The sequence below is a fragment of the Phyllostomus discolor genome, chromosome 14, assembly GCF_004126475.2.
Source record: "Phyllostomus discolor isolate MPI-MPIP mPhyDis1 chromosome 14, mPhyDis1.pri.v3, whole genome shotgun sequence".
NCBI lineage: Eukaryota > Metazoa > Chordata > Mammalia > Chiroptera > Phyllostomidae > Phyllostomus > Phyllostomus discolor.
In genome coordinates this window covers 32,878,199-32,899,357 of record NC_040916.2, presented here as the reverse complement: position 1 = coordinate 32,899,357, position 21,159 = coordinate 32,878,199, and the positions used below count along the sequence as shown (strand labels likewise).

General features: G+C 42.7%; 1 protein-coding gene across 3 annotated transcripts in view; it reads left to right on the top strand.

Moving 5' to 3' along the window:
* Positions 1–21,159, top strand: part of COL11A1 (collagen type XI alpha 1 chain) — a 164,591-nt gene that overhangs the window by 87,810 nt on the left and 55,622 nt on the right. For all 3 annotated transcript variants that reach the window (XM_028502638.2, XM_028502637.2, XM_036015040.1), the window contains 8 exons: positions 63–116; positions 234–278; positions 3,768–3,821; positions 8,289–8,342; positions 11,711–11,764; positions 14,417–14,524; positions 14,925–15,014; positions 15,277–15,330. In XM_028502638.2, coding sequence (XP_028358439.1) covers positions 63–116; positions 234–278; positions 3,768–3,821; positions 8,289–8,342; positions 11,711–11,764; positions 14,417–14,524; positions 14,925–15,014; positions 15,277–15,330 — 513 coding nt within the window. The remainder of the gene's footprint in view (positions 1–62; positions 117–233; positions 279–3,767; positions 3,822–8,288; positions 8,343–11,710; positions 11,765–14,416; positions 14,525–14,924; positions 15,015–15,276; positions 15,331–21,159) is intronic.

Below are 21,159 nucleotides of genomic sequence, written 5' to 3'. Positions count from 1 at the left end.
AATTGTGCCTTGGGATTTGCTTGGCCCTGGGACAGTGTCGTCTTCCGCTTTCCTCTCTGCAGGGTCCTCGAGGTTCAAGAGGTGCCCGAGGCCCCACGGGGAAACCCGGCGCAAAGGTATGGTCCGCGCTTGGTGTACCTGGGCCTCCCCGCAAGTTCCTCATCCAGAGAGGGTGCTGCCAGAAGGCATCCAAACTGACTCCTTGTCCCTTTTTTCCTTTGTGTTATCGGCAGGGCACGGCAGGAGGTGACGGCCCCCCTGGACCCCCCGGCGAGAGAGTAAGTGTGATACAGTCGCATCGTGCAGAATAAATAGGAGCATTTCTGGGAAAAGAAACTTGTGTCTGGGACTTGTATACAGAGTCCTCCACAAACTCTAGTGCGAGTTTTAAAATTCCTGTTCTTTCCTTTACTCCTCTAAAAGAAAGCTTCGTCAGCGATGGGCTACTGATCTTGTTACAAAAATAAAATAGTGTGTGCACAACAGGCCCACAGTGTCACTCTTAAACTCTAGCCAGAGTAGTTTTTATTCTTTTAAATAGGTGTGCAACACCTGTGCCGCTTTCACTTTCCTTCCCTTCCACGTGGATACTCATTTTGCCCGTGGAGTTGGCCAGTGGGGTTATGATGGTGAAATGCAACGCTTCCAGCGACCATTAAATCACGATCAATACGCATGCAAATCGAGATAAAACATCTATTCCAGGAAATAGAAAAACTACTTAGTAAATTGATTTCCAATTGATGTAAAATAAAGCTAAATACACATGAGTAAGCATGCCTTTTATATTTTTTTGGCAAAATACAGCATTTTGGTAGCCAGGTTTTTAAAAGCTATCTTCTTGAAAGAATTTTGGATATTAAACTATCCCTGTCCATGAAATTAAACTCATTTCTTAATGTTCTATATTTTTAGTATTATACAGTTATAAAATATATTTAGTATCATTTTTTGAAATTTATAATGGATGTTTTACAAAAAGAAAAATGGAAACATCCTATAATGTATAACTTCAAACTGGTAAGTAATTTCTTTGGACTGAAGTTTGTGTCTGTGACAGAAATATCAGTAGATGAGACTTGAGAGGAAGTAGTTAGGGTCATTTCCCGCTTTGGTTCACATTCAACTACATTAACCTTCCTATTAAATGTTTCTCACCCTTGATGAACTATTCTCAAATTAAGTCCATCCTGTATATTTTTAGTTCATAAATAATACAAGCATTAGAAATATTTAATGGGCTAAGTCATCTTAGAAAGGTAACAGTTAAATTACTTAACAGGACCTAATCACTAAATGGAATAGAAGTGTTTAAACAATTTTAGCACCTTTAGGAGTTCTGTCTTTAAAGCACACACTTTTTTCTTTACACGTGTTGCTTGTGCATGTCAGAATTGCACGATCAGCCGTATGTTTTTACAATTTTACTTTGGAGCACAACTGGGTGACCCAACAGTATGATTACCTGTGATTGTAAAAAGCTCAAAACACAAGAACAGTACATTTTGAGGATAAAAGTAGAGATTGATCACTCCCAATTTTTTTCAAGTAAGCTGGAAACAATTTTCAAGAAACATTTATACATGTTTTCAATATCCAGAAAGAATTGCCTGTGGTCTCCATCGTTGATGGGACATTTTCTCCCTCACGTATCCTCATTTTCTGCAAAGAATGTTTATTATGAACTATGTAGTTATACGTCAGGCACACAGTTGAAGGACGATATAAGCACTATCACAAAAATACAGGGTAGCCCATAAGTTAAATATGATCACTCACACTCAGTGATTTGCAGCTCAGAGCGGCCTGTCACTAAAGATTTAGTCAGCACCGTGTTAGTGGTGTCCGAGATCGCCAGATTTAGCAAAAACGAAACAAACCAAAATCAAAATCAAAGAACTGAGACACCCAATTAAAGTTGAATGTTACATGAACAGTGACTATTTGTGACATAATTATGCTCCTTGCGATAGTTGGGGCATTTAAAACTATTCATTATTTATCCAAAATTCAAATTTCATCAGACACTGGGTATTTTATCTGGCAGCCCTGATTGAGTGTCAGCACTATCTTTATAGAGTTTTTATGTATTTTCTGCTTTACCTGGAAACTATTTTGATTAATTCAACCTGTCAAACCCTTTTTTTTTTCTTTTTGGGGTTTTGTAAAGAAAGATCCACTTAACCATCTTTATTTCTGATGAGGAAGTGATTTTTAAAAACTTTTCTTCCTTAAAGGTATTTAAAAACAAAATAAAACTTTATTTGAAAAGCAGCAAAAATTTCGAAAGCAAAGAAATAACAGTTTAAGAAATGAGGAAAGTAGACCTTGCTCCATAACCCAAAATGATTACTTTAAAAAAAAATATGTATTTAAAATTAATTTTTGTTTAAAATTTTCTTAGGTTATCATGATAGATATTTAAGAAGGCTAATTTCACACATGAATAAGAGTATCAAAATGTTTAAGTTCTAAAAATCTACCCGGTTTTAGGTGGTCATTGCATGCGGTGTCTGTTTTTTGAATAACATATCCAACTTGGACGTTTCTTTTCATTTTAAAATAAGATGCTGATAAGAGCAATAATTTGCACTGATTTCTGATTTAGCACTGGCTTATGACTGGTAATGAAATGTCATCTTGGAGCCCTGGCTGGTGTAGCTCAGTGGATTGAGCTCAGGCTGCGAACCAAAGTGTCGCAGGTTCGATTCCCAGTCAGGTTACATGCCTGGGTTGCAGGCCATGACCCCCAGCAACTGCACACTGATGTTTCTCTCTCTCTCTCTTTCTCCCTCCCTTCCCTCTCTAAAAATGAAATAAATAAAATCTTAAAAAAAAAGAAATGTCATCTGGGAAGGCTAAATTGACAAACCCTGAAAAAGGTAAATCCTATGAAAGATCAATGTTAGTAAACTCTATTTCTGAGTTAAACATACGTATATCCTACCCTAATTGTATTACTTCAGACATTCATATTGTCTTCCATTTTATACATATTCCTTTTAGAACCATTATATTCCTATTAGAAATATATAAAGGGTTATGTTTTACCATCCCTTTGCAGCCTCCAGTACAGTAACTAGGTCTACTTGATGCATTTTAAAGATGTGTAAATATGAGTGTTGAATAATATAGTTAAACATCAAGAATCATACTATAATTATATATTTGGATTAAATGTCAGTGAGAATTATACAATAAAATTCTTTTCAACTCTCTACAAAAGAAGCTTATACCAGAGTAAAACAAGATACATCCTCAAAAAGAAATATATAATATTTAAGTATAAAAATTAGTTAAAGGCATCTTCTATGGTCTTTTTGAGGCAATCAATTATTTTTCCTTTCAGTTTTGTCTGGCTAGAATTTGAATACTTTTAAAGTCCATTGTAAAAATAAGTTTCCTTGTGGAGGGCTTTGGAGTAGAAATATCCTCCTTCCCGGATGTTCCTAGCCAACGTTAAAAGGAGAGAATCTGTGGAACTTTGTTACACATCGGTGCCTTACTTTTCACATGAGCTCTAAATACGTCCCGCATGAAGTTAAGGCCATCGGGGCGCTGTGCGGGTTGGAGCACCGCAGAGGGCGGGAGGGCATCGGCTTCGCTCTCCGATGAGCACGGATTTCCTTGCCGTGTTGCCTTAGTGTTGCCGTTAGGGTGAGGAAGCCGCATGCTTTGCTGTGTCTTATCTGCAGAAATATGCTGCAGAGCATCCAGACGTGTCTAGAAAAGCACCTTCTTACATTTCACCCCCTTTCTGTTTCCAGGGCCCTCAAGGACCGCAGGGCCCAGTCGGATTCCCGGGACCCAAAGGCCCTCCTGTAAGTGCGAAAGTTGTTCTCTGTCTTCACTGAAAGGTGTTTTGAGACTTTTGAGAGTCATAACTTAAAACCTGGTTAGTTACAAATATTGATAACAATTGACAGAAAAACAAAATTGTAGTTAATAATGTCAAAAACTATAGATATTTTCAATTTATGATGTTGATCGAGTATTTCCATATATAATGAAATTATGTCGTATGAAATGGTCTTTCAAAGTATGTCAAATTCCAGAAAATATAATTCTCTCCACTGCTCTCTAACTGCAACAGACATTGTTGGTGGCATAAAAAATTGTCACCTCCAATGTGTCCTTCAAAATATCGCTTTCTAAACACCTACATTCTGATATAATTTATATCACATTAAGATTTATTTATTTGTCCTGATGATTTTGCCTTTATAATGCATTGTCCTTAGAATATGGGATGATCACCCTTCCTGAATCACACCTCTTTTACGAAATTTGGTTAAAGCATCCTTCTTTTGAATAGCTTCATCAATACCTTCACAAAATTATCTGAAATCTTCCATTGTTATACTCAAACGGTCATGGGCGTGCAGGACGCGCTCTGCTGTTGGGGCAGCTGTCCGGTTCACTTCCGAGAGTGCGAGTCAGTCCGGCCCTCTTGGTCTGCTCGGGCTCCTGCAACCGAAACCCGCGGACGGGTGGGTGGCTTCTGGACCACAGACACGTATTCTCTCCGCTCCGGGGTCCGAGATCAGGGTGCCAGCGTCCGTGGTCCGGCGAGGGCCCCCTTTTGGGTCGCAGCGGTCCCGTGCGCTCACCTGGTGGGAGGGGCGAGGGCACTCCCTGGAACCTCTCCTGTGAGTCCCCAGTCCTGCTCGGGGAGGGCTCCGCCCACCTGACGGACGCACCTTCCAAAGGCCCCACCCGACTAAGAGCGTCACGGTGGAAGGTTAGGACTTTAACAGGAGACTTTGGGCGACCCGGGCTCTCAGGCCCCAGTGCCAGCTGTCTCAGGCAGCTGCTCGCAAAGCGTGGTCCCTGGGTCAGAGCATCAGAAGTGACAGAAAGGCCGCCTCCTGTCCTGTCCCTGCCTCACTCACCTCCTCGGAACTCCAGGGGAGGGGCCAGGGAGTCTGTAACGAACTCTCCAGGTAGTTCTACGAGTGCTAACATGTGCTAACCACTGTTTAGTCTAGTTTTCAATGGGCATAGGAATCAAGCTGGTATCTTGATAAAAACATAGATTTTGCTTCACTAGGACTTGGGTGCATTCGGTACTAGTCTTGCATGAAGGGGCAATTCAGAAGACTCTAAATTAAGATGTTAGAAGTTTAAATAAATGTTATACCTGATTATACTGCATTTTAAACATGTTGAAAATAATTTATAAATAAGTAAATATGTCTTCCAATTTTTACGGAATTTAAATAACCCTCTATTTCATGGTGACTTTTAAATGTGAGTTCAGCTCGCATCTTTAGAAAATAAATTATTTATTTGGAAATACCTAAATATTAATTGTTAAGGTAATTTCTTTCCACAATAATTTTTAGATAGTATGTTTAAGGTATTATTTTAACACTGCCGTTTCACTCCATTACTACAAACATATCAAGAGTAGATTATTATCTATATACCTCTTATAAAAGGGTTAATACGCATGACTAATATTAAGTGTAGGATAGTATTAATACACTCTGCATACAGTGTTGGTTACCCACTATCTCAGCTTTGTTCAAAATGTGACACCAGACCATGCAGCGTCCCACCTGCGGGGACGTGAAGACAGCTCCGGAACAATGGTGCACACAAGATTCTTCTCGTCAGTATTTTCAAGCCATTTGCATAGACCATTGTTTAGCAACATAAAAACCGGTGATATGTATAACTTGACCACTATCGCACCATTCGTGTTTGAACACATTGGTAAGAAACGGCTCCCCCGTGCAATGTAATTTTATTGTCACAGAAAGCTACTTGACCCATTTTTCCTCAGACGTTCTCCAGTCCATTCTCGCGTGCACGGTCGCCCGGTTTTGAGCCATTAGCCTTGCACGCCTGCTGGCCTGCGTCTTAGAGGTGTGAGTGCCCGCACCCGACTAGCGTGCGCTCCCGCTGGGGAGACGCGACCCTGTGAAGGAACATTGCTCTCGTCGAGAAACAAAATGATCTTTTCCCTCTGTTTCCCTGGCGAGGGAAACATCAGAGCATGAAATAAAAGCACTCATCATTTCTCCAGCGCGTGCATCTCTATGCTGTTTAGGAGAGAAATGGCTTCCTCTCTGATGCAGAAGGAGGAAGTCTGGGTGGAGGGATGGGACCAGGCTCTTCTTCCCGTAGATTAGGAGGGTCAGCCCTCACCAGCTCCTCCTCAGAGGGGCAGCCACGGCTGATGAGCCAAAGGATTAATATTATTTTTAAAGGAATGCTGTAAAATTATTTGGTAGTAAATCTGCTTTAATGTATTGGACAGTAGCGTGGGGCCATTATAGTTATTTAGGATTAACCACTTTATAGCAGGAATACATCCATAAATCAAGAAGAATGACCACGGTGCGAATTCTTGGTGGAGCCTGTTCCCACCGCGTCCTCGGAATACGTAGGAAGGACATTAATACTCGTGGCGCCTTCACCCCGGTGACATCATGGACACCCAGGACCGCTCTTTTCGAGCATGATGCTATTTTGCAATAAAAGTGTCATCCACGCTTCTCACCCCAGCAAATATATGGAGCTATTTAACTTTTATTGTTCTAATTGTTAGGATATATGGAGCTGATTTCTGCTGATGGCAAAACACACTTTCATATGGCAGAAAGAAAGCCGGAGGCATATTTATTATCTGTAGCTGTTACCCTCTATGCTTCGAGTTCAAACTTTTACCACTGCCCCCAACTGAAGTCACAGTGACATGCATATATGTGTATAAATCTCTCAAAACATCGATGAAGAACAAAATTTGTTTTTATTTACTCTTTTGAAATACTGAACCTACATGAAATCCAGGACTTCATAGTAATTCCTAGGAAACACTAGGAACTAACTATCTATTTCTGCTTCACCTTTAAACCGAGGGCAGAGCTACATCTTGTGTTACTATACCCCTCGTGCCTCATGCATAGCTGTGTGACATACATTTTTGCAAGAAGAAATGGTTGAATGACCCCCAAGAATGTTTTGGGGGCCTTGGTCCAGTTCTGGTCTTTTGGGGAGGGGGCGTCGGAAGCACTGAGCTGGCCCCGGAAAACGTGAGCCAGCTGCGGGCGTGTGAAATACCCTGCTAACGGCCTGCGGTCAGGACTGGGAATGCACCGCAGCCAGTTTCCTGAGACAGAGGAGGCCGAGGAGCAGCCTGGCCCAGGGGGAGGTCAGGAGGACTTCCCGCTGAGGTGCCGTAGCCAAGGGAGAGCGTCTCCCTCCAGCCGCGGTCCCCAGCTGGGAAAAGGAGCTTATTTCAAGCCAGACCCTTTATTCCTACTTAATATTTAAAAATGGAAGATAGATTTATGTATTTGTTTAAACAAATAAAGAGGGCTATCCAAATAATTAACATATCATGAAAAGTATATTTGTTATCATGAAAATGCCATTATTCAAAGGGTCATTTTTCTCCATTTACCCAGAAGAAAAAGGCCGAGGCTCTTTCTGCCTATATCTATTAAACACAGTTTGAAATGTAAACTTGATACTTCTAATGGTTTCTGAGTAGGATGAATAATTCATAATGCAGTCTAAAGAAGCCATCTATTTCTACTAAGTGTCTAAAATATAGGAACCTCACAGAGTTGCCTCCTTTAAGTACTTAGTTAATTGCTTCATTTATTTCTCCAGCCATGACAAAGGCGGCGCCCTGTAAGAAAGCGATAGCATAGTAGATTGGCTCTCCGGTGCTTCATAAACATTAAGCTTCCGAGGGGATTTGAGAAAACCCCCTGGGAAAGGTCGGTCCCGGTGCTCTCTAAAATCGAGCCTAGCCAGGACCTTGTTGCCTTTACTTGAAGCCATTGAGAGGGAAAGTGTCGTTGTTCATAGAGTTTGTATTTCGTGTCCTTGTTCTCAGTTAGAAGCTCAGGCCACCACCACGGCACACTGCCCTGGTCTCCCATCCAGGTCTTGATGGATTGAATTAGGAGCCCATCCCCCCAAAAGAGGGGATACTCATGTTTCAAGTACCAAAGAACTAATGTTTTTGCAAAAATAGAAACAAATACATATGAGTATTCTTTTTGAAGAGGATAAGTACTGATGAAAAATGTAATGTGAAATGTAAATGTAAAAAGTTCAGGTAGCGTTGTACAATTTTCTCTTGGTCTTGGTTCAGATAGAATTAGACTCCAGAGGTATATACACATGTTACCATACATAAAATCAGAAGAACACGCAAAGATGATATCTAATGAAAATATGATAAGAAAATTATTTCACATAGTACATTGAGGCTACAAAACCAGTCGAGAAACAGTCATGACATGCGGAGTCTGTCTCTGTGACTGCAGGGCCCCCCCGGGAAGGACGGCCTGCCGGGACACCCAGGGCAACGTGGAGAGACGGTAAGTGAGCCCGCTCTCCTGCTGGAACTTCCCATCTCTTGCACCCCGTCCTTGTACAGGAAGCTCCTTTATCGTTAACAGCTCAGGGTCAGGACCAGGTTCAGGACAATGGAGACATTGATTCCATGGAACCTGTTACTAAAATATATGTTTACAACGCATAAATAGACCCAGGTTTGTATCTAAACACCTGCATGAATATACTTGAGGATCTGGGGTGTTCATTGATCTGATCGTGGGCAACAGCAGCCCCTTGGGATGAGCTGACGGGGAAGACCCGTTTTCTTGTGGACACCTCCACAAGACTGGCAACCTTGACCCTTCCCCGGGAGTCTTTGTTAACAGGTCCATTCCAACGAACCCCATCACCCTCCCGCTCTCTAAAGGAACCACATTAAAGCCATGCTGATAATACATTCTTGTCCCCAGAACGAACGGGTGAAATATTTTCTGATGTTGAAACCACAAGGCTATAATTGGCCTGGAACAATGTCAAATGCATCCTCTTGCCTGGAGTAGAAAAATGTAAATGGGAGCGTGTAACTGAATTGTATTTTACAATCACGGAGTGTAACATGGATACATGGTTCTGGCAGAGGGGGAACCAGAAGCTCAGCTCTGGTGTACGGGTTCTGGCAGGTTTGCTGGGGCATCTGCCACTGTCCCAAAACCACGGGCCTGGCCATCCCGGTGGAGGGTGAGTCTACCCAGAAGTCATTGCAGATTAGCATGTTTCCTTGGAATTGCACTTTGGTTCCGATCATCGATTAATTTCATCCGGGTTTTTTAAGGAACCCAACGCACAGAAGACCTTTGAGTGTGTGGCCCCAGGCATGTTAGGGCATTCGGAGAGCACCAGGACCTGTCTGTCTGGAGTCACACCGCCGGACACGATAACACATCTGGAAACGTGGTGATTTTCTGTGCAGGGGAAATGACCTGTTGGCAGCAGCCTGACCCCTGCTTTGCTCACACAGCGACAGTTCTTGGTGTGACAGCCTCTTAGTTTCAGTCGGACTGTGAACCTCAAAGTCTTGGATTTCCGAAATGCACCCCAAAACGACGCAGTGAGACCGGGGAGTAAAACTGTTTGGGTTTTCTTCCTGGAAAGCAGGCTGCCCGCGGGGCACAAAATAAACTCTCCCAGGAAGATTCCGCCCTGGGATTTGCAAAGGCCTTCTCCCTTCAATCTCGCAGTCAATCATTTTTAACTAAGGGTGTAGCTTCACGGGAATAGCTCTAGAATATTCCCCAAGTGTCTTCGAAGAAAGGGATGCCTAGAGAGTTTCTCTTATAAAATCCCTTTTGTGTTTAAAATAAGAGCTCTGCTTCTATCCAAAGTAACAATGTTACGTGTTTAAATGTAAACACAGAGGAAAAACTGCATATTCACTAATGATTCTAGGATAGAGGTTCTCCTTGAGTGGTTTCTCCTAGATGAAGGCTAGAATTATTGCTGGAAAATTCTATTTCTGATTTCAAGTCCACTTTCAAGAGCACTAGTGAATAACCTTATAGCCAGGAACCTTTCCTTCTCACATTTTTGTGTGTGTGTGTGTGTGTGCTGACTCGGATTAAAAAGATTGCTTTGCGCAAGAATCCAGAGCAGCTGTACCTTTGCTGTGTATATGTGACCTTATTCTAAAAACGATTGTCTTTATATTTGAATTTGGTCCTCAGTCAGAACTCCTTGAATTCAATCTGACGTCTCACAATCCAGAGCTTTTTAAGGCCACCAGGAGTTATTAGAAATAGTTTCTATTATATTGAAACAACTCGAATCTGTCTCGGAAACACAGTGCCAAATCCTGCATCGATCCTGTGACAAAGGCAATGAAGACATTGAAATTGTTATGGATTTTTGTGTATCTTGGTTCAGTGATTAATGCAAATGGAGGCTGCAGCCCAGAGATCAAGAGAAGCCCGAGACTCGGAAGGGCAGCGATGGAGGAGTTGGGAAAGATCAGCGAGGGCAAAGGTGTGCCGTTAGAGGCCAAGGCCAAGACCACCCACGCCCTCGCAGTTACTGTGTACGGTTGGGGAAGCTGGCTGGTGGAGAAGGCTGATACAGGGGGGAAAAGATTACTTTGAAATATGGTGTTGGAGGAGAGCTCTGCAGAGAGATGAACAAGTGGGTCCCAGAGCAAATTAAGCCTAAAACATCCCTGGAGGCAAAAATGACAAAACTGCAGCTGCCCTCCTTGGGCACATCACGGGAAGGCAGGGTTCTTTGGAAAAGACAGGAATGCTGGGAAAATAGGAGGCGGCAGGGAAAGGGGAGACCGAGCATGTGGTGGACGGACTCCATGAAAGAAGCCACAGGCGCCAGTCTCCAGGAGCCAGGCGGGGCTCGGGGGACAGGACGCTGTGGACAACGCTCATCCATGGGCCCCCCGGAGTCGGAGCTGACTCAGCGGCACGTAACACACACTAGAGCGGATCATACTGAGTGTCACATTTTTGCTGGGTCTGGAAGGTTGTGACACAAACCCATTTCTCTCCTTTGCTTTCTAACTTTACCATCTCTAGTCTGATGTTACAGTGAATACAACTTTTGTAAACACCACGTGTTTTAATTCAGCCCTTCGGAAAGGTTTGGCTCTTGGTATTTTGACTCTCTTTCTGCAACTGTTAAACATAACCTAACTCACATGAGGAACTTGCCAGTCATCATGCAGACATGCAGGATGAATAACCCATGAGTCTGGAGGAATACCGACACCAGAACACATGCCCAAAGGCCTGATTAGGGAGCACGTGCAGCTGCCATCTATTGCATCTTACTTTAATGACTGCAGCATATGCAAGATATATTTGTAAGGGATTCTTTGGGGTTTTAAGAAAGAACACTGATACAATGCTGAGATGATTACTAATGATGCAAAATATTATTTTCATAAACATAACTTTACATCATGTTTATTTTATAAGATTGTTGGAATGCAGGGAGAAGTGCTTTAGTATCATAGCGTGCACATTTCTCTGTGTCCAGAAGCAGTGGACTGTTGGACAATGTCTAAACATTGTCATTCATTTCATCCCCGAGCAGTGCTAGGTCACAGTTATTTGTGTTGTATGATTCTGTCAATCAGGGCTAAGAGCGTGATTTCACTCCAGTCTCATCCTACTGTCTTAGTTTATGTTTTAAGCTTATAGACAGTACTCATTGGGTTATCATGTGAAATAATGAAGTTGGGAACTTTTGAATCTTAGAGAGTGCAGGAAAATAATAGCATGTGACCATTTAAAAATAAGTATGTTAGCTAAAAGATGACTTTGTTTTCATGCGAGGTGTTCAGTTGTTTCAGAGGGTTTTAATTCGTGCTTCATGTCCGTGTGGCTTTATGGATTGTGCTCTCTCTCCTCAGGGGTTCCAAGGCAAGACGGGCCCCCCCGGGCCAGGCGGTGTGGTTGGCCCACAGGTACCTCCCCTTTCTTCATTCCCTGCCAGACTCTCCTTTCTGTTTGTGGTGTTAGCTCCGCCCCCTCTACTGAGATCGACAAGGAAGTGGTGTTATATATCATATAGCATTGTACTAAATGCATCTTGCTTACCTCCAATGAACTGTAGCAAACCATTACGTAGCTCAAGTGATTTTTAACTGAGCTGAATGAATAAGAGAGAAGAATACATAATAAAAAACCAGACACTTCACCAAGTAGTCTGAAAACCCACCCGTGGCATCATTGGCTAAAAACAAAAAAAAACGCTTCAATAAATAGGCCGTCATCGTCTTCTCCCAGAGTTTGAAGTTACCCAGTGACTTCAGTTTCCTGACTGTAAATTAAATTTAGAAGTTTATTAGCAACATAAAACTTTGAACACCATTTTCTTCTACCATTTTAATATTTGTGATATATTGCATGTTTCTTAAGATTTTTGTCTTCATAAAAAGTGTTTTCCATCAGTGAAAAAATATTAGTTTGTAGTCTTTGAATGTATCGAAATCACGGGAAAGACAAGTAGCTTTTTCAAGAGAGGAGGCAGCAAGAAGCTCACAAGCTGTAGTATCCTGAATTATGGTATTAAATACCTATGTAGAAAATTCATAGGCATAGAAAATACTGTTTTAATTCTGGCGAAGAGTATTGACTAGACAGTGCACATTTAATTTACTCAGCTGGAACCTTACCCCCACTAATAAATTTTAGCAAAAGAGCTAAAGCAGTTGAGTAAGTGTTTTAATTATTCCGTTGCTTTACATAGTCTGTCCTCGGCCTGTAATTAGGTCTGAATACTCTCCAGCTCACACACACAGCGCACATTCAAACACACGTACCTGGAGAAACAAAAAATCGCATCGTCTTTCTGTAGGAATATGTGCGAAAGAAGTGAAAATGAAGAATTCTTAAATTGCTTGACCGTTTTACCTCAGAGATTAATCCTGACCAAAGAAAATACTGTTTGCTCCTTTATGAAGAAAATGCAGTTTCCATGATACTTTTTTTACATACTTTGTGTGTGTGTGATGAAGGCCTCCTTTTAGCTGCTTAGCAGTTGTAATTAAAAAAGAAATACTGCCTCAAAAGTTAACTTCTTGCAAAAATGCCTTTTTAAGAATTTCAGACAACTTCCCCATAATTTTTCGTGTAAAAACATTGGACATGTGTCCATGAACAGAAATGGAATTTGAGGCCAGCTAAAATGTAAATATTGTGGGGACTAACGGAATTTTCCCAGGCCTCACTTCGCACCGCCTGAAAGTTTCTCTCTGCCCAAGGCAGACAGCTGGTGTCTGAGGCTTGTGTGTTTTGTTTCGTTTTATTTTTGCCGCCCTACTTTAAGACGTGAAAGGAACAGGTGTTTCACCGAGTGTGCATGCTCACTGGGTTATTTTTTTTATTGCTCCTTTTAAGAGAGAAGGTCCAGTCGCCTATTTCAAATTTAACCACATTTCATGTTGAGACAAAGGGAGTGATTCTGTAGGATCAATATTGATTGCAATACTTGGCCTTCACTTTTGGGGGGTACAGTCATGGGAATCACTCCTCATATTTGTCTCAAGCGTGATAACCATTCCATTAGGATCAGTTTTACATTCCTCGCTATTAAATTCTGATAAAAGCATTTAAGGAAAATTTCCTTTGGAGGAAATGATCGCACGCTGATGGTATATAACTAAAGGAATTTCAGCCTAGAAATGTACACTGAACATTCAGGGCAGGTGGTTCTTGATCCAAGACCAAAAGGTGAGAATCGGTTGCATGTTGAGGTTCCCGTCAGCACCTTCAGGAATACACTCCACTGTTTGTCCACCACAGCATCTGGACAATTCCCATTCATCTGCTCTTAGCTCAGTTCCTTCGTTCCCCCTTGTTCCGAGTGGAGATGGAGGCCACCGGTCTCCATTCTCCGTTTCCACCTGGAAGCTCATTAAACTCGAGCACCACCGAGCAGCACCGCTCGGGGACACGGGAACGGCTCGGCATTTTTCACCTTGGCGTTTGCAGCATTTTAAGGCAGCGGGTCATTTGTTATAGCCTTCGGCCGGGAGGAACTGCCAGCCCGAATCATGGCCTTCAGGGTCCCCCTGCCACACTCTGTAGACTTTGTCAAATGAGTATCGATTCACTGTAGTGAGGTCTCCAGTCTGGACAAAGTCCGAGGAGAACCACTTGGGTCGTTTGGGTTCCTGAGCTCATTATCCAGCAGCGGTTCCTTGAGTAGCGACCACTGTGGTACCGATGCCTTTTTAACTCCTAAATGCACTGGGCACCTTATAAAAGAAGGAGAGAGAAGGGGGCAAACTAGAGTTAAAAACCACAGTTTTTAACACCACACGGACTGGCCTCTCTCTCGGAGCACTTCTGGTGTTGAACAGAGAAAACAGCTCTTTCCCTCCCCACGCATTCCCCCTGCACCCCAATTCTAGCTAAGGTTGCGGATGGTGTTTTCAGACTCCTGCCGGACACGCGCCTGTCAGCGCTGTCGGTGACCTGGTTGCAGGACATAATGAAAATAAATGAGGGTAATTAACACTGTGGAAACAAATGTGAACGATAAACTCTGTGGGGGGTCTGTGTTGTCTTTGCTGCTAAAAGAGCCATTTAACGAGTTTTGCTTTTCCCTCGAGGGGCCCACCGGCGAGACAGGCCCCCTAGGCGAGCGCGGACACCCGGGCCCTCCCGGGCCTCCTGGTGAGCAAGGCCTTCCCGGTGCTGCAGGGAAAGAAGGCGCAAAGGTACCAGTGCTCGCGGGCTCTTCTTGGCTGACCACATCCATTCGCTCTTCTCTGTAGTTCCTCATCGCTGGTCCATAGTTGGGCTACCTGTACATTGACTTAACATTTAAATGAGCATCAGAAAGAAATGCCATTAAAATACTGCTGTGCTTCAAGGCATGACTGAACAATAATATAAGAAATTAGCTCCGTGGACTATAAAACCACGCATTTATATACACTCTGAAACACAGGTGGTAGTGGGCAGTTTATTTTAATCTATGTGGCCCTTCCCATCCTGTTCTCCCCAGGAGATGATACTCAGCCTTCACGCCGAGTCGGTTAGAGGTAGTCACAGTTTTGTTTGTGGAAACACATATAGAAATTACTCCTGGTGATGGATGGATGTTGTTTTCCTTAGGGTGACCCAGGTCCTCAAGGAGTCCCGGGGAAGGACGGCCCAGCAGGACTCCGAGGTTTCCCAGGTGAAAGAGGTCTTGCCGGAGCTCAGGTATAATCAACGGGTAGCTAAAGCACGTGAATGAAATTGCTTATTAGAAATATTCGGGTTTTTCCTAACTAAATAAACGTCCATGAATAATTAAGGGGACATAGATAAGCCTGTGCGTTGATTATCGTCATCCGTGTAGCAACATGTGCTTGTGTGTGAAAACATGTCCGCCCTAACATCCTCATCTTACCAATCCTCCATCTCCTCCTCTTTGCATTCCATGCGCATTGATTCATTTTCCCCGTTTCTTCCCTTTTCCCAGGGTGCACCTGGACTGAAAGGAGGAGAGGGTCCCCAGGGTCCCCCCGGCCCAGTTGTAAGTATAATTATAATAAATAACCGTGCTGGCCACGGTTGCAAATTGCCGCTCTTCTCTCATTATCCTCATGCTGTGATCCCACGGTGCGTGTGAGGGAAAATAAACCCACGTCAATCAAGCCAGCCAACGCTGGCATGCTACTAATTGCACGCGCTAATGAGTGCAGAAACAGAGCGTCTGGATGATCGAAAATATTTATTCCACCGCCACAGTCAGGATGGGAAGGAGCTGCTGTGCCCCTTCCAGGGTCCTCCCCCAGTACATCATCATCTGTCCGATTCTGAGCACTCGATGAGACTTGAAATTTAGCAATGCTAATTTTAAAAATTGCTCAAGTATGAAAAGTATATATTCATGTCTTTACTATCCAGATTGCTTCATTTAGCTGGCGTAACCTTATTAAATGATTGGCAAATGAGTAAATATCAGATTGTTACCACACGGTTTTTTTTTTGAGATAACGTTATCAGCCCTTAGGAAAGCAATCTAACACAGCCTGCCATGAATTAACCTTTGTTCTTATCTGTACTCCGAAAGGTTAACAATAACAGCCAAATATCTCCAATGTTAGTGGCCTCTTCTCATTCTTCGTTTTATTTCACCGATCTACAAAGCTAAAAGTTCCCGCCTTAAATTGTTCCTCAACTTCCTTACACATGTTGAAGTTATTCGTTCCACAATCAAAATGCTTTCATCTGTTCCCTTCTCCTCATTTCGATGGCCACCACCTTGGTTCAGCATCTTCCCTTTCTCTTCTTGCTTAATTGTGTCCAAGCTCATCTCTGTGACTCCACTCCCACACCCTCTTCGGCCCGTTCTGCCCACCGGTCAGAGTTGAACACAACCCCCCCCCCCCCGCCCCCCCGCCGAACTGTGCTGTTCCTTGGCCTCACATACCTCACAGTCCCCCGCTGCCTCCAGCATCCAAACTCCCATCGTGACCAGGGAGTCATCTCCACACTGTTATCCCAGTTATTTTCTTTTCCTTAAGGTCTACCCTCTAATTCTCTCCAATCCACTGCATTGAGCTTCTTGCTTCTCAAACTACCGTGATGTTTTCATCCACAGAGATCAAGTGTAATGTTAGTCCTCGGTAAAGCCGTCTTTGGGCAGTCCAAGTCCATTTCATTCATTAGTGAGATTTCTTCACCCCCACTGCCCTTAGTTATGATTTGTGTGGTAGAAACTACATTGGGATGGGATCGGTTGTCTCCGTCACTAGATCGAGTGCCTCGTTTCGTTTCGGTTGTGTTCACAGCACAGGGCATGGCAAACAGTAATTATTCCAGATCTACCCATTTGAATTATCATAGAGTTCAGTATTGGAGTAAAGTATATACAGCATAACTAATACTGAGAACACAGCAGTGTAACTTTGGCAGACTGATTAACATCATAGTTTTAACACGAACATTTACACAAATGTCAGACTGTGATGATTGAGGTGTGGAATGGATAGCTGGTAATTTTTTTAAAATTAAAATAAGACATTTAAGAATTATACTTAACTTTCCATATCCATAACATTTACAAAATATGTAGAACATTTTAAAATATCCTTATAAGGTGATAGAGGTAATAGTAGCAGCAATAAGAGTTGAAAAAAGGAAAAAGTTCTTTATTTGAACATAAAAATTCTAGTATAACACAATCCACTTATCTAGACCTTCAGGTTACAAAGTGGTTTTGTTTTTGGAATTTATATATTTATGATCCATGGTTATTGCATTAGTGAAACCTGAATTACGACTCTAAGAATTAAATTGTTTAAAGTTATTTTTAGTCCCCAAACAAGGAATGCTGTCCCAGCTCTTTGGAAGAGCTGAAATCAATGTATTTTTGGGTCCAAAATATGGCCGTGAAATACACTTTAACAGGATATGAATCAACAGTTATCCAGGTACATGTAGGACAACGTATTGAATATGATATAAAAATATAATTTATTTAGTTGGTTTTAGAATGATTTATTTGGCAACTACTACTTTCCTGTATATAGTTAAGCTCCATGGAAGATGTCCCTTTAAGAGACTTATCGTACAGTGAACGGTTTTAAAAAGGAGCGCACCAAAGACTAACCAGCAGTGTGAGACAGTCAGTGATTAAGTGACCGACAACACACAAACAATATATGTTAATCATCAAGGGCAAAGGGAACAGAAGAGAAATCAGCAGAAGGGTCATAGCCCTTGAACTTGACACAAAACGCTCTCACAGGGCCATCCAAAACCTCTTAGCAGACTCAAAAGTTTTGAAAAGGCCTTTTATACTTGGCTATTGGACACGCTCCACAGATGACCACTGGAGGTCATTTACTTGGAATTAACACCTATCCTATGATAAATTCACGTGTCCAAACCCGGAGGCATCAACCAATGAAAATGCTTCCTTCAAGTTGGTGGAAGAGGAACCACTAAAAGGAGAGCGGTCACCCACACTATTAGTTGCCTGCACTATTGCTGTGGTCACTGTAAAAAATAGCAATGAGGTCCATGAGGATGCTTTCTCTGTGACACGTGCTGCAGGACAAGCCGCAGTCTACCCCATTCGGAGCAAGTCTGGTGCGTGTGAAATCTGGTGTTGAAAACCTCTTATTCCAAGGGACAAAACCTGTTGACTTTCTGATCGTGACTGGTAACTTCTCCAGAAAACTTGTTCATGTTAATTCCTACATGTTGAGGTTCCAGACTTGCTGTGAGTTACTCGGAGGTTAATATTAAAAAAAACAAAGAACGGGGAGCGGTGACTGCCTTGGCAAGAAAGATGACAAGTCGTATTTTGCAATGTTGGTCCAAAAGGGGACATTAAAGGACCAGAGGGAAACGATAGGTGAAGGAGCCAAACTGTAAGTCGTAATGGATAAAGGCATAAGGACATTCCACAGAACGCCTCACCTCTGTAATGGATCTGTCTGAGTTTACGTCAAACCTCCCACGAACGTCACCTTTGGGGGAGTGGCTGAGTAACGCTAAGTGCTGGGCCGAGACTCCCGGTGCACAGGGGGACGGAGATTCTGCAGTTATTCATGTGAACGAAAAAGCGCTAAAGCGATCAATTCTTGGGGGAAAAGAATGTGAATACAGTCTGTGAAGGGTAAAGGGACTAGAAAATGAAATAATATTAGGAGTGTTTATCCTTCCCATTTTTAATGCTACGGACTTTATAATCGTGATCTTATTTAATCTTTATAATCTGGCCAGGTAGATATGATCATTCCGTTCTTTAAAGGCAAGAAATCCGAGGCTTAGAGAAGGTGAATAGTTTGCCCAAGCTTATAGTCCTGTGAAGACAAAGATTTATAATAGCATATTTCATATGCATTTCCAGATACGTAGCTCACACAGTAAATATCTACTTAAGTCCCCCGCCCCTGTTTTAGCTTATTTTTTCCAACTCATCTTGATTCTTCTGTACTCCTGTGGACAATTTTGTCAAAAAAGGAGAGAGAGGAGCTACTATTACAGCTCACTGGGCATTAATACTCCTATAGGTGCTCTTTGTAACAGTTACTTAATTTGAATGCATCAAAGATTAAATTCCTGAAACAAATGGACGCTTTGAATCCTTTGACACCCATTGTCTTTATTTATTGCCCATGCGGTCAGAAACGTGGAGCAGGCTATTTGTATCATGTTGCTGTGACGCCCTGTAAGGGGTGCTCCGACCTTGGCTGGGTCTGGCGGCAAAGCCATTGGCTGGTGTTAGGAGCAGCACAGACGTGCAGAGTTGCCTGAGCCAGAGGTTCCGTTTGAGGACACACAGGGGGTGTGGGGGGCAGGGGGGGTCGCTGCATGCAGCGCCCTTGCTCTGAATTTCCCCAGAAGAAATATCTTGGGAATCACAGCTTGAGAAATATTTGTAATTTCTTGATCAGTGACCCGGTATATATTTTCATAAATTATGAAAATTAGATTTCTCTTCTTGGTCCCGCTTACAGAAATCATGGCGTCAAAACTGAGACATGATAGAGAAGATACCGCTTTGTTTTACGACTAACATTTTGAATAGAACTCACTATAAAAACCAGTTACATATGATATACTTTAATATTTATTATATTTTATTATAGTCTATTTTACATTTCTGGACAAGACCCATTAAAGTGATTTTATAACCCCAATTTATGACCTGCAGTATACATTTTTAGATTACTAATATTATTGGTTTTATTTTATGCCAATAGAAAGTTACTTGCTTATCAACTTTTCGCACTTTTCTCACTATTCCTTATTTATATTCATTTATATTTTATATCTTCCCTGTAAGCTACTATAAGTCTTTTCTTACGGAAAAACTATAATTAAATATCTGAACATACCGATCTATTAAACTGCAGTTTTATAGATTCATTAAATGGACATTTCCTACAAAGAGTTTATGGCTTACTGAAGAAGATGTAGGAGACAGACAAAATAACAAATAATAAAGTATTATATTAAGAGACAGAACAAAGAAGGCAAGGCGAAAGAAGTGGTTTTTGCCTCAAGGAATTATGTTGGAGTTAGAACTGTAAATAAAACACCAGTTTTATTATGAGAAGCAAGTTTTTGGGTGAATTAGAGTGTCAAGGTGCTCGCTGCCGTTCGGGTGATCTTAGCACAACGCTGGAGCGCCATGGCCTCCTAAAGGCTCTGCTCCAGGACGCAGTGTGTTTGAGAGACACTTTCTCAGTGCTCCCCAGACACGCACAGTGGTCCCGACAGGGCGCCGGGACTCTGGGCTTCCGAAGCCCGGCCGACTCCGCGTGTTTACTGTCTGCAGGGTGCTGTGCCCAAGAGCGGGGAGCAGATGCCGGTCAGACGGTCACAGCCCAGGCGTGTCATCTCATCTCAGGGGTCTGCTTCCTAACCGGCTGTCTGACGCGCACGTGCACACACACACACACACACACACAGCAGAAGGCCACCAGGGGCTGCACAGCCGGAGAGGAGGGCGATGCAGCCTCTTCTCATGCGTGGAACATAAAACTGACCGCGTGCTTCATGTTTATGTCAGCGCACAACACACACAAGCACACAAAGTGAGCGAATTCTCCCATGGCCTCTCCCACCTGTACTTTCACAGAGCAAAATCGAGGACCATGGGTTCCCTGAGCAATCTCTCCTCTGTGTCTAGTTTTCTGATATGGAACCCACTGTGGTCAGCTACGATCTCTCTAAAAATGAGGTGATTCCAAGAAATACAACAGTGCGTGTAATAAAAGCCCCACATTTTTACAGCCACGTGCTTTGTCCCCCAGGGAGGGTGCGCTGCGCCCTCTCTCCCCTGTCCCAGGGCCCCTGTTCACGACTGTCCCCTGACGCTGCTGACGCTTCTTTCCTCTCTACGTGCTGTTATTTCTCCTCCTTGTCAGCTTTTCCTTTGGAGTTTATACACCCTTCCCACACAAGGCCTACTAATTCTAGTTTTTTCTACATCCCATTCCAGAGAACCTTCTCTTCACTGCCTTTTACTTATTCCTCAGACACAGCAGTCAAGGTTTTCAGGAGGCTCCCAGCTACTGACTAATGCAGTCACATGCAAAGTTCGTTAAGACAAAGCCCGTTTTCTCTGTTGGAACCCAGGTAGATGTCAGCGGTACAGTGTGAGGCGGGTGGTGGGGCCAAAGACCAACAGGACATTGGGTTGGTTAATCATTCAGAATTTATGCTCTACGTTGTGGCAGTGCTTGATATTTTATAGAAATATTTACCTTATCTGATCTAAAATATTTGTAATCTGAAACACAGGAATTACATTATTTAATAAGTCTGGCCGTGAAGGACAACTTGACCTTAAAAAAGGGGGCAGCTTTTTTTTTTCGCCTTCTGTAGCTCTGGTGTATAA